The sequence below is a fragment of the Mytilus galloprovincialis genome, chromosome 10 (assembly GCF_965363235.1).
Source record: "Mytilus galloprovincialis chromosome 10, xbMytGall1.hap1.1, whole genome shotgun sequence".
Classification (NCBI taxonomy): domain Eukaryota; kingdom Metazoa; phylum Mollusca; class Bivalvia; order Mytilida; family Mytilidae; genus Mytilus; species Mytilus galloprovincialis.
The window spans coordinates 19,320,512-19,333,109 of record NC_134847.1 but is presented as its reverse complement, the minus strand read 5'-3'; the positions used below and the strand labels follow the sequence as shown (position 1 = coordinate 19,333,109).

The 12,598-nt window shown below is 35.2% G+C and overlaps 1 protein-coding gene across 3 annotated transcripts in view; it reads right to left on the bottom strand.

The window, feature by feature from the left end:
- LOC143049983 (synaptic vesicle glycoprotein 2C-like) overlaps positions 1 to 12,598 on the bottom strand; it is a 34,077-nt gene that overhangs the window by 5,071 nt on the left and 16,408 nt on the right. For all 3 annotated transcript variants that reach the window (XM_076223763.1, XM_076223764.1, XM_076223765.1), the window contains 5 exons: positions 5,299 to 5,420; positions 4,762 to 4,919; positions 3,572 to 3,655; positions 2,509 to 2,616; positions 959 to 1,047 (listed from right to left, as the gene is read on the bottom strand). In XM_076223763.1, the coding sequence (XP_076079878.1) occupies positions 959 to 1,047; positions 2,509 to 2,616; positions 3,572 to 3,655; positions 4,762 to 4,919; positions 5,299 to 5,420 (561 nt within the window). The remainder of the gene's footprint in view (positions 1 to 958; positions 1,048 to 2,508; positions 2,617 to 3,571; positions 3,656 to 4,761; positions 4,920 to 5,298; positions 5,421 to 12,598) is intronic.

Below are 12,598 nucleotides of genomic sequence, written 5' to 3'. Positions count from 1 at the left end.
AGATAGGAAAATTCGAAAAACCCAGACAGAACTATATATAAATTGTTCATCTATTAAAGATCAGCTTTGTGCCAAAATTTATCGAGTTTTATTAAAAATACTCATTTAATAAGTACATTATTTTTCAAATAAAACATTTAAGAATACCCTTAAAGCTACTACAATACACTTCATATTTAGTGTGTATGAGACCTGTGCTGTTTATCCTGAAACTTCTGTTTAACAATAAAAAAAAGTTTTAGTTTGCAAAAAGAGTGAGTAAAAACATACAAATGTTCTAAAATTGAAAACTGGTACATGCTGTGCACTAACTGTTACGTGAGTAACTAACACAAGCACAGCTAAGCATCATGGTTGGCACACTACACATGAAAATAAAAACATGTGAAGATTTAAAGAAAATTAGTACTGTTATATTTAAGAGTAGTTGAAGAGTTGCTGTCACCAATGCAATGGGGTTTGATGGTTGCAGATTAAGTTTTTCTGGCAACTGAGAACATGAGGATGTCATAAACATGATAAAGCATGTTTATAATGATGTTCCCTTGGAAAATAGCAATAAACAGAAAATCTATGGTCTTCCACGGAGGGAGGATTTCTGCTGTGGCCCTTCAATGAGATTAAAGCAAGTAAACTCTCTTTATTGTCAGAACCTTCAATAATCTAAAAATTGTATAATCATTCAAATAATATTTTTTTCTATTTGTCAATTGAAAATTTCTCGAGTATCAATATCAAAAACACTTACTTCCTAGCAAGTGCTAAGCCTGGGAACTTCCAGGTTGCATGGATAGGCCTCAACTCAATTATAGAACATGTAATACAAAATACATGTGTAAGACTTTCTATAAAGCTGTATGTTTGAATTCCCTCTCCTGAACAGATAATCTCTAATATGATCAACAAATTTGTATCAAATATAGCTTCAAGCATTGCATTACAAAATACTGGAACTTACCCAAAAGCTAAAACAAAGTTGACTATTAACATTAAAACTGTACTCTTCAATAAAGGAGGTCGAAATAGTTGTTTTGTTGATTCTTTTAACTGAAATGGAAAGAAAAGATACAACATAAACATAAGCAGTGTTCTCCCCAGGCCGTTTTAGCGCCGCGATTTTCAGCGCTATTTCAATTTCCCGCTGTCCTATTGCACTTACCGCAGCGCTATCCCACTCAACCGCGTCGCTATTTTTTTTTTTCGCATTTTTTCAAATTTCCCGCTTATTTTACTCTTCGGATCACTTGATTGACTGGTTTACGATTTTTGAATGAATTATTTCCGTTGTATTAAAGTAACTCCGCGGGACCAGTCTAATAAAAATGGCCTCTTTGAAAGATCAAAATAAACAAAGATTTCGACATTGACATCTATTTTTTCAATTAAAAGAATATATAGAGCAATAACTTTGAACAAACGATGATTTTAAAAACGATCAAACACCAGGGTTTGTTACAAGTTATTTGCCGGGTTTACTATCCATACGAACCCCGAAAATGAGCAAGTCTTTGAAGTATTAATTATCACCTATTCAAACTTATAATTGTTTAGTCAGAAATTCTACCATTTGAAAACAATTGAGAGAATATGATTAGAAAAACAAACCCCAAGCTGATACGACTTGAGAAATTTCACTTTCTCGATGTTCAGCTTGGATGAGGCCATTTAAATATTATAAAACTTTAAGGTCAGACAAATGAGAAATCTTTATGCTAAAAAAATGTCAATTCCTGTCAAACGTCGTAAGGTAAACTGTACACTGCTACAGTGGGTTACAAAACCAAACAGAAGCTGACAATGACTTTATTGTTGGTCCTACATGTTCTGCAACATTACCTGTTAGTGCTAAGAAATCCTCACATAGGTAGTCTGGTGTAGACCCATCATGGAAAAAGACTTCTCCTTCAGTTTTATACACTGATAGTATGAGGATTTAATATATGAATTTACAATGGAGGAAAAAAAAGACTCTTCTTCTATATCATGTGTATCCAGACAAAAACATTAACAAACAAAAGGGTACATTGTAACTATCATGAGCATGATGAGGACATCATTACAAGAGAAAACATCAATAGCATAATATAATAAAAACACATCAAATCAATTACAAACAAAACGCGCGTCGCAATAAAGTTACTGAGAATTGTCGAAAATTACGCGCTTACCACAGCGCTATCCAAAAATCCTGGGGAGAACACTGATAAGGTTTTGTCATTTAATCATCAACTCAAAATCAAAATGCTTTAAATATGTCTGTTATTTGACGATGGAGAAAAAATAGATTAAGTATAAAAAAAAATATAAATGCTATTATTCATAGAAAAATTCTGTAATAATAAAACGTATTAAATCAAGATAACTGAATTAAAAAGAAAAAATCAATTATGTATCAATAAATAAATGGGGAATGTGTTCATTGGACACAGATGATGCCCCCGCTTGTCTACCATATAAAGTTATAAAGGGACATAACTGAAAAACAGTAAAAGTGTAATGATTATTTACCACAGTACAACCTGTTCCTAGTTTAGCTATACAGCCCACATCGTTTCCATTGTGTTGTTCTAGATATTCGGCTTTACTAGTATCTGTGGCTAATATCAGGGATTTTATCTAAAAAAACCCAATAACTTAAGTCATATTTCAGATCTCCTTCTTTCTATTTTTATATGTTCTTTTAGTAAGATAAAGAATATGCACAATTCTTTATAAAAATAGCTACCGGTATCAGCATTAAAGGATGGTTAAAAAAATTGTCTTTACGAAACCTATTACCTATTGCATTAACAATTAGTGAGAACTTGTAAAACTATAAGGAGTCATTGAAGACATGCTTAAATTGACAGATGAATGGGAAAATTTCTATTGTATCTTCATCTGTTTTATTGACCATGATTGATATAATGTTAAAAATAAGGGTGCCCACAAGTCCCTCCTTTTGTGGGAAAAATTGGTTGATTATTTAGGTAATCACTAAAGAGTGGGCCCCTCTAAGCAAGTCTATGGCAATTTCTGGATATGCCAGTGACACCTTACAAACACTAAACATAGTTGACCTGTTGCTTATAGTATTTGAATAAACACAGATGATGCCCTTGCTTGCATATAATGTTATAAAGGGACATAACTCAAGAGCGGTAAAAGTGAAGCTACCCAAATTTACACTTGATCAGAGTTCTGAGGTAATTTGCATTGTGTATAGGTTTTTGTAGCATTTGGTGAAGGCAACCTGATGTTAGAGAATTAATCAAACAAAATTCAGCAATTGTTTAATTTATAAAGGCTTGAGGGACATGATAACTTAAGTATGGTAAAATTTCTTGTTTGAATTGTTATTTATTTGTCTTTTCAGGGCCATTTATAAAAATTATAGCTTGCTAGGTATTATGGGTTTTGCTCATTGTAGAAGCTATTTGATGATCTATATTTGCTAACCTTCTACCTATCTTAGTCCCGGTGAAGATATGTCTCATTGGCATATATGCCACATCTTTTTACTTTTAAAATGATTATATTAATGAAAATCACAATCAGGAATTTACATGTTTCCCCAGTCTATAAGCATTACCTTGTATTCTTTTGACTTTCTATGTGAGAAGTTACTGTCATGTACTTTAGTTAGTACTTTAATGGCTTGAGATGCTTTGCCAGCCTAGATAAATAAAACAAAAAAAACAAAATGAAAATAGGGATTCAAAGATATTGGGCACATGGACAAGAAACTATTAAGTGAAACAAATTGCTAAAAGCCTTAGTCTTAAGGTTTTCTGAAGTTCAATTGCAGCATCTTTGGTATCAATTTTAGATATTTTTAAAACATCTCTCAACTTTATTTAAAACCAATCTAAGCACTGGTAAAAAGGAATAAACAATGAGGCTCCGGCAGGGTCAAAAACGACCTGCGACCTCTAGGCTTTTTAGAGGCGACTTCCGACCTGAGGGCCTTCTAAAAACGACCTGCGACCTGTAAAATTTGGAAAAAACGACCTCCGACCGACTTCCGTCCTCTGTGTTGGGAAAAAAACGACCTGCAACCTGTACATTTCCCTTAAAAACGACCTCTCGACGAATGTAAAAGCGACCTTGCGACCTGAGGGGGGTACCCTGAGAGAGTCTCAACAATCTGTTATAAGATTCAAATATAACAGCATATAAATAAGCTGACCATAGATCATCAAATTAACAAAAAACATATAGCAAGGACCATAAGAGGATCATTTCTGCAGCTAATATAGATGGAACATCCTTATTCACAAAATTTGATGATAAAACATTAAAATATTCACAGTTTTTATATACAAATTTCTTCCAATAAGCAACAAAAAATGAAATACTGTTACTAATTTGGACAATAATGCTAGTGCAATGTTACTAGAGAAAATAAGCATTGATCTTCTAGCAAAGATGGTAGAATGATGATCAGATGATGTCTTATGTTTCAAATTGTCATCGGAAATATTACAAATGTTAATGAGACGTCTTCAAAATATATTTAGCTCTAAATCGTCTAAAGTTTATAAACAAGTATAAATATTATTTACCATATAAATATATAAGCCCAGGTGGTCGTGTGGTCTAGCGGGACGGCTACGGTGCAGCGATTTGGTGTCACGATATCTCAGTAGCATGGGTTCGAATCCTGGCGAGGGAAGAACAAAAAATTTGCGAAAGCAAATTTACAGATCTAACATTGTTGGGTAGATGTTTAGACTAGTTGTGGATATATATACCAAATAAATAAATTTTACATATACTTACTATAAGAAGAAATTTAGGACTTTCAGGCATCAATGTGAATAAGAAAGCTGAAGACAGACTAGGTACAGCACAAGTAGCTACAAATATCCTCCAGCTAGAGAATTTAAAACTTGATGAGATGTATCCTATATCACGTGGAATTATTGCCCAGGCCAAACCTACAAAACAATCAAAGGAGTAGGTTAACAAGGGGTTAATATTGTATAAAATCAACAATTTCTGATATTTTATAAAATGTATGATGTCATTATGACATCCCAGTTGTGCACTTTAATGAAGAAAATGATAGTTTTGTCTAACATTTCATATAAGTTTCAATAGTTTTTGCTTCAAGGGATATTCGCCACATACAAGGACCTGCATAGTTTTTGGTATTATATCTGATCCATAGTCATCTTTATATGTCAAATTTATTTTGGTTGAAGGTTGTGGCCAACAACTTAAAAATGCACTATTTTTTTGACTTGATCTATTATAGTTTCAGGAGAAAAAGTTTGCAGCTATAATGTTCCCACACATCCAGAATGCAAAATTTACCTGCAGCTATGATGTTCCCACACATCCAGAATGTAGCTAAGGCACTAATCATCATTCCTCTTTTTTCTTTTGGTTGAAATTCAGTGAAATATGAAAATATAACTGGGATGCTCCCTCCAACACTAGAACATAGAGATTGATGATTGATAGTGTACATGACAGATGTCTTTAATGGTTTGCTTGGTTTTTTTTGGATTGCTGTCAAATTTTGGCCAAGATTCATATTAAAGTTAACAAATGACAAACAATGGACACAAATAATTGGAATACAAGTAGCTCACACTGGACCTTTTGACTAGGTGAGCTTAAAGTCACTTAGATACAAAAAAACAAAAATGTGTCCATAGTACACTGATGCCCCACTCGCACTATCATTTTCTATGTTCAATAGACTGTGAAATTGGGATAAAAACTTTTATTTTGAATGAAAATTAAAAAGATCATATCATAGAGAACATGTGTACAACTTTCAATTTTCAAGTTGTTTGGACTTCAACTTCATCAAAAACAACCTTGACCAAAAACTTTAACCTGCAGCAGGACAGACGGATGGACGAACAAACAAACGAATGGACGCACAGACCAGAAATGATAATGCCCCTCTACTTTCGTAGGTGGGGTATAAAAAAAAGGTGGAAATCATCATGCCTTTTTGATGAATCTGTGCAAGTTTGGTTAAAATGTTCCAAAGCATTTACAATAAGATCCAGATTAACAAAGTGTGATGGAGATGACAACGCAAGAAGACAGAAGAAGTGATCACTTTATACTACTTTTTCTTGCAATACAAAGAGAGGGGTCTGAAGCAAGTCTTTTGACAAAGTTCAAGGATATATTATAATACACAGTCTCTAGTTTAGAGATAAATAATTTACATAATTAGAAGTCAGTATAACCAATAACCATTTTCAGTTCCCTTATTTATAAATGTTACTTAGTTTTCTTTTAAGGATAATCAAAATTTTAATCATTTGTTTTTCATTTAATACAAATTTTGTTTATTACACTTAAAGTTGCTACTTTATGATATGGAACAAAAATCAACCCAAAAAATCAATTGTTTTGCCCAAATGACTTTTAAAATGTTTATACCATTAGTAAAGCTCCAAATTATCTCCCTTTGGGGCAAAAATGTGATTTTTTTGCATTAAAATTGAAATACATTTTTCAACTCATCTGTGACCTGTATTTCTTATTATTTTTTTTCAAATAAGCTGTATTTAAAACTAAACAATCGTAAAATTTAAGCAATTTCTATAATTTAGTTTTTTTTTTATTGGATATTATCTCTATTCATTCTATATAATTGAACAGAAATAAGACCAGGCATTTGAAATCAATGTACTAACAGCTGACCTTCACCAATTTTCTAGTTGTTCTCTATGCAATCAGTTTTATAAGTACAATGTACTTGTAATTTAGCTGATTTTAAGAATTTATCTTTTTAAATAAACATACCTGCCAAGTTGTGAAAGTGCCCATGGGGGTTTTAGTGCGCGAGGCCTAAATTAATATATTGTTTGTTTCCCCAATCCCGACCCTGCCAAGCAAGGTGTGGGTAGGTAGGTAGGGAAATAATTTTATTTTTTCCAAAAAGCCTGAATAGTATCATAGTATTGGACAATGCTGCTAGCCTGAAAATCTGAAATGAATAAAATAATTTTCGACTTAGTTTTGACAATAAAATTTCTTGAGTAGCACCCTTTTTGCAGGGTCGGTCGGGATTGGGGAAACCAACAATATTTTATTTTAGGCCCGACAACAATTTCAAAGGTTACAATTCTTTGCGACGACTATTTTGCATGTGCTGTTTTGTGGTCTAGAAAAAGTGTCATATTTGTAAGATGAGCTTACATGCCTTTTTCTTAAGTTTATTTGCATGATTCTAGTTATTATATATCAGCAGAAAAGATGAACATGTAGCTGCAAGACCAGGAATTAATTTCATGTGTAAGGATATTAAATAATTGTTGACTTTTCCAATTTAAAATTATGCACAAAGAAAGACCTATATCAGGTTGGGAACAACACCTAGGGGTATCCCCTCAATGTAAGGACATTAAAAAACACTCTTTAAGTAAAAATGAGCACATATTCATATTATTTGAAGAAACTTTTCCCAAAGAATTATACATCTTATGATCTATCTGGTATAATATGGTCAACACATGTCCAAGAATTTTGGTATGTTCTTGGCCTAATATATCATGTATATCTTCTTTATTTTTCAAAATAATTAATTGGACCCTACATTTAGAAAAGTAGTTCTAAATATAATGTCAGAATTTCCCATTTTTAAGTTAAATAAAAATCTACATTTTTCATTTTTATTTTTTCACAGAAGTAAAATGACCCCTTGACTAAGGAAAGTCCCTCATTTAAGGCATTCCTCATGTGGGTTTTTTTGTTTTGTCCATGTGAAAAATAAAGAATAGTACATTAAATGATTTGGTATTTAATTACATAAATAACATTTGTTACAACATGTGTAATGTAATGGTGGTTGGTTTTACCTTATAAATTATTCATATTAAAAACCACTTTGAAAAAGTATAATAGCTTCTAAACTGCCGTACTGGCCGTAGCTAGTTATGAGGTTACCGGGCCTACCGGTCTTCTTCCGGTAGGACCGGCCCGTGCCGGTCTGATGACGTCAGACTATAGTTTTGCGTTCTGCACTTACGAACTGACTGAGAACTAAACACTGAACATCACCTTCTTCAGGTTGATATTTTTATTAAGACTACGTTTGTAACCACCATTATGTCTCATTTCGCCATTCTAAACATTTAAAGTATTATTATTCATTGTAAACTGTGCTTAAATTATTTGGCTGATATTAAATCTATATTATTATTAACGACGTATTCTGTTTTCTAATATTCCGTGAACTCGGGAAAACTCATTCCCGTTACATTGGGGGCTCGTCTGCGGGATATTTGGAGGAAAACTGATTAAGTTTTCTAAAAGAAAATATATTTTTCTGTGAAAACTTCAGTAAATACAAAAATGTCGTCAGCCAAAAAGATATTTTCGAACTTAGGGGCTAGTTTTAATAGACTTCTTCATGGAAGTAGGGAAAATGAAACACAAAATTTGTGTACAAATCAAAATTTAAATTCCGTTTACCAAGTTAACGAGTATAATAGAGATAAAAATAATGTAAGTGACTTACCGGAACATGAAACAAACTTCCAAGAACAGTTTGTGTATCCAGAAACTCCCAGAAATAGGGAGACACACATAAAAACACATGAACAAAACAGAATTACACCTTCTGTTGTTCGTCACAATTCACAAAACGAAGACGAAAGGTCTTCTTCAGTAGCTCGTGAATGTTACACATTGTTCCGAGATCCTGATTCTTCGTGTTACGGTGCGTACACACCAGATATTCTAACTTTAAATCTGGAAAACGGCACTGAACTTGACAATAACAGCAACAAGGAACACATGTCCACTGATAATTCACGTGGAATTTTCGAATCGCGACAGTCAACTGGAATAAATAAAAGTTCTCGTGATTTACGTGGGTTACCCGAGTCTAGTTTGTTAAATTCCTCTGTCAGTGATTGTCAAACGGGTTTTGGGAATACACAACGTCAAAGCAATACACAAGACGTTCAATGGCGTGATGACGTAGCACCAGTAACCTCGACCGGAGATCACATGATTAACGTCGTAGCTAAGGAAACAGAAAGGGGAAAAGGCTTTGCTAATCGCGAATATTACGACGGTTTACCAAGTTTTGACTTAAATAAACTTGAAACTAGGACTCAAAATGATCAAACAGTTTTGTATGGGTCTCCTTTGAAGGGTAAAACAAGTTTAAATGCTCAGGAAACAAATTTTAAATTTTCAACAGGTGCGTGCTCTGAACAATACAACGGTCGTGTCAGATTTGAAGATAGGGACGTGTTGCCGGGTGAGGATTCTCGGAATTTTAAGTCTCAAAAACAAACACATAGTTTGTCTAACCAAAATTACCACACAATAGACCAAGGTGGGTTTCGGGAGTTAAACAATAATTGTTTTCAGGATAAGGGATTCACCACTTCTTACAATAAACACAGTCCGTGTTTCTCACAAGTTCACCTTAATGGTGAAAATAGAGAATCTTTTGGGGGTTACCATAATTGTACAAATACAGGAACATCAAATGTTGGTATACAACATAGTAGGAGACCAGATCAAATGTTTGATAGGGTTTCATTGGGAGAAAATAGAAATGTGCCGTCACATCAAAGTCGGAATAGTATGCAGATGCCAAGGAAACAAAAAGACCCAGATACATATGATGGTAAACATACCGAATGGCCTGATTACATATGCCACTTTGAGCAAGTAGCTCTTTGGAATAGGTGGTCCGAGGATGAAATGGCAGCCCAGTTAACCATGTGTCTACGTGGGAATGCCCAGCGTGCCCTTAGTGAACTCTCTAGGGAGGAATTGTTTAATTTTGAGAGATTAAAACGTTCATTGACCCAAAGGTTCTGTCCACCTGAAAGAGAAACAGCTTACCGTTGTGAATTTAGGAACAGAAGGCGGAAAGGAGAAGAGTCAGTAGCCGATTACGGTTATGCACTAAAACGATTGGCCACCCACGCATTTCCATCAATCCCTGTTGATATAAGAGAAAGTCTTATAATAGAGCAGTACATTTCAGGGCTACCTAATCTAGAACTCAAAAGACATGTCCAGTTTTGCCACCCAACATCACTTGATAGGGCAATATCACTTGCACTCGAATTTGAGGCATTTGAAGGTAGTCAAAATAAACCTTTTGCAAGGAAACCAAAGGACGAGGATATTTCACCCATGTGTACGTCAATTAAGGCAAACTCAGGGTCCGACAATAACAGTTCGCAAACCTCCATGTTTTCTAAACTAATTGAGGGTATGCAGGAGATCCAAAAATCAATGCAAGCAATGATGCAAAGTCAAAGAGATAAGGGAAATTTTAGGGGAGCTCAACCTTACAAGAATCACACAAACAGGAGGAAATTACAATGTTTTTATTGTAAGGAAGAAGGACATATGAAGAAGGACTGTCCTGTCCTTGAACGTGAAGGCTTGACTTCGAATCAAAATATTAATGTACAGAGGGATAATCTTGTTGAGTCTGATCCTTTAAATTAGCCCGGACTGAGTTGGAGGCCACAAACTCAGTCCCAAATCCTATTAGTTTTGAAAATTTTGAAAGGCCGTCGTCTTTAATTAGGTTATGTAATATTTCACAGTATTGTTGGTATGCAGATGTAAGAATGCTTAACACAGACATTAGTATGTTAATTGACACAGGATCCGATGTCACTTTGTTGTCAAGTGAAGTTTTTAAGGAATTGAACATAAGCAAGTCGTTACTAAAGGGGGTGTCGAACCAGCTCACAACTGCAGATGGCGATTCACTGGAGGTCATGGGTAGGATCACAATTCCACTTTGTTTAGGTGGAAATGATTTTGAACATTCTGTAATTGTAGCCGGCCTGGGGGGACTCTCGGGTATTTTAGGTATGGACTTTCTTTGTACGAACAGAGTGTCTATTGACACTGCAGAAGGAAGGTTAAAATCACCAAAATTTGAGGTCAAATTAAAACGTCACGCGACGTTTAATAATGTCTGTGCTAGGGTCCATCTTACAGATACTGTGCATATTCCTGCTAAATCTGAAGTTTTTGTAGAAGGGGAAATTAGGGGGAATTTTTACGGGAAACCTGAAGGTTGCTTAGAACCATTACCTGAATTCAAGGGCGATACTCATCTTTTAATGCCGAAGTCAGTGGTTAATTTGTCAAAATCAAAAGTAATATTTTCAATTTTGAATCCTACAGCGGATCCGAGAATTCTTAAAAAGAATGTACAAGTAGGGTCTGTACAACCAATTGAACAAGTTTTAAACTGCAATTTGGAATCAAGAAATCAAATAAACGATAATTTTACTTTGCCCGAAATTGTAATACCAGAGCATTTGCAACCGTTGGTCGAGCGATGCTCCGAGAAATTATCAGCAGAGGAACGAAAACGCTTAGAGAGCGTAATTTATCAATACGCGGATATTTTTGTCGGACCGGATGGGAAGTTGGGACACACCGATCTTGTTAGACATGAAATCGACACCGGAGATAGTAAACCGATAAAATTGCCTTTACGGCGATTACCGATTATGCAGCGAGACATAGCCGAAGCGGAAATTAATAAAATGCTAAATCAGGGCATTATCGAACCAAGTCACTCGCCGTGGGCCGCTAATATTGTCTTGGTGAAGAAGTCTGACGGCTCTACTCGATTCTGCGCAGACTACAGGAAAATTAATTCTATAACGAAAAAGGATGCCTACCCCTTACCGCGCATCGACGAGTCCCTGGACGCCTTGTCCGGAGCTAAGTATTTTTGTACGGCCGACATGGCAAGTAGTTTCCATCAAGTTTCCGTAAAACAAGAAGACAGAGAGAAAACAGCATTTATCACGCATAAAGGCCTTTTTCAATTCAAACACATGCCTTTCGGCCTCGCCAATAGTCCAAAGACTTTCGAACGCCTAATGGAATTAGTAATGTCAGGTCTGCAGTGGGAAAAATGTCTTGTCTATCTGGATGACGTTATTATTTTTGGAAAAACTTTCACACAAACATTAGAAAATTTAGTTTCGGTATTTGATCGATTTCGTAGTGCTAATCTTAAATTAAAACCTAAGAAATGTGCCTTCTTCAAGGACGAGATAAAATATCTAGGACACATCGTATCTGAGTTTGGCGTTCAGTGCGATCCAGGAAAAATAGAGGCCATTAGAAACTGGCCTAAGCCTCATAACGTTGGTGATGTCCGTAGCTTTCTAGGCATAGCGTCGTACTATAGGAAATTTATTCCTAATTTTTCCGATGTGGCGTTCCCGTTAACCCAGCTCACTCGGAAAAATCAAAAGTTTAAGTGGACAGAGAGTTGCGTTGACGCTTTCGACCGCCTTCAAAATGCCTTAACAACAACGCCGATTCTAGCATATCCAACTCGCGAAGATCCATTCATTTTGGATACCGATGCCAGCCTTTACGGTATCGGAGCTGTCCTTTCGCAGGTACAAAACGGAGAAGAGCGCGTTATTGCTTATGGCAGTAAAACACTGTCACGGTCTCAGATAAAGTATTGCACAACTTACAGAGAACTTTTAGCGGTTGTTGTATTTGTAAAGCAGTTCAAGCATTACCTCTACGGTAGAAACTTTCTTCTGAGAACAGATCACTCCTCGTTAGTTTGGCTAAAAAACTTTAAGGAACCGGAAGGTATGGTAGCTAGGTGGATATC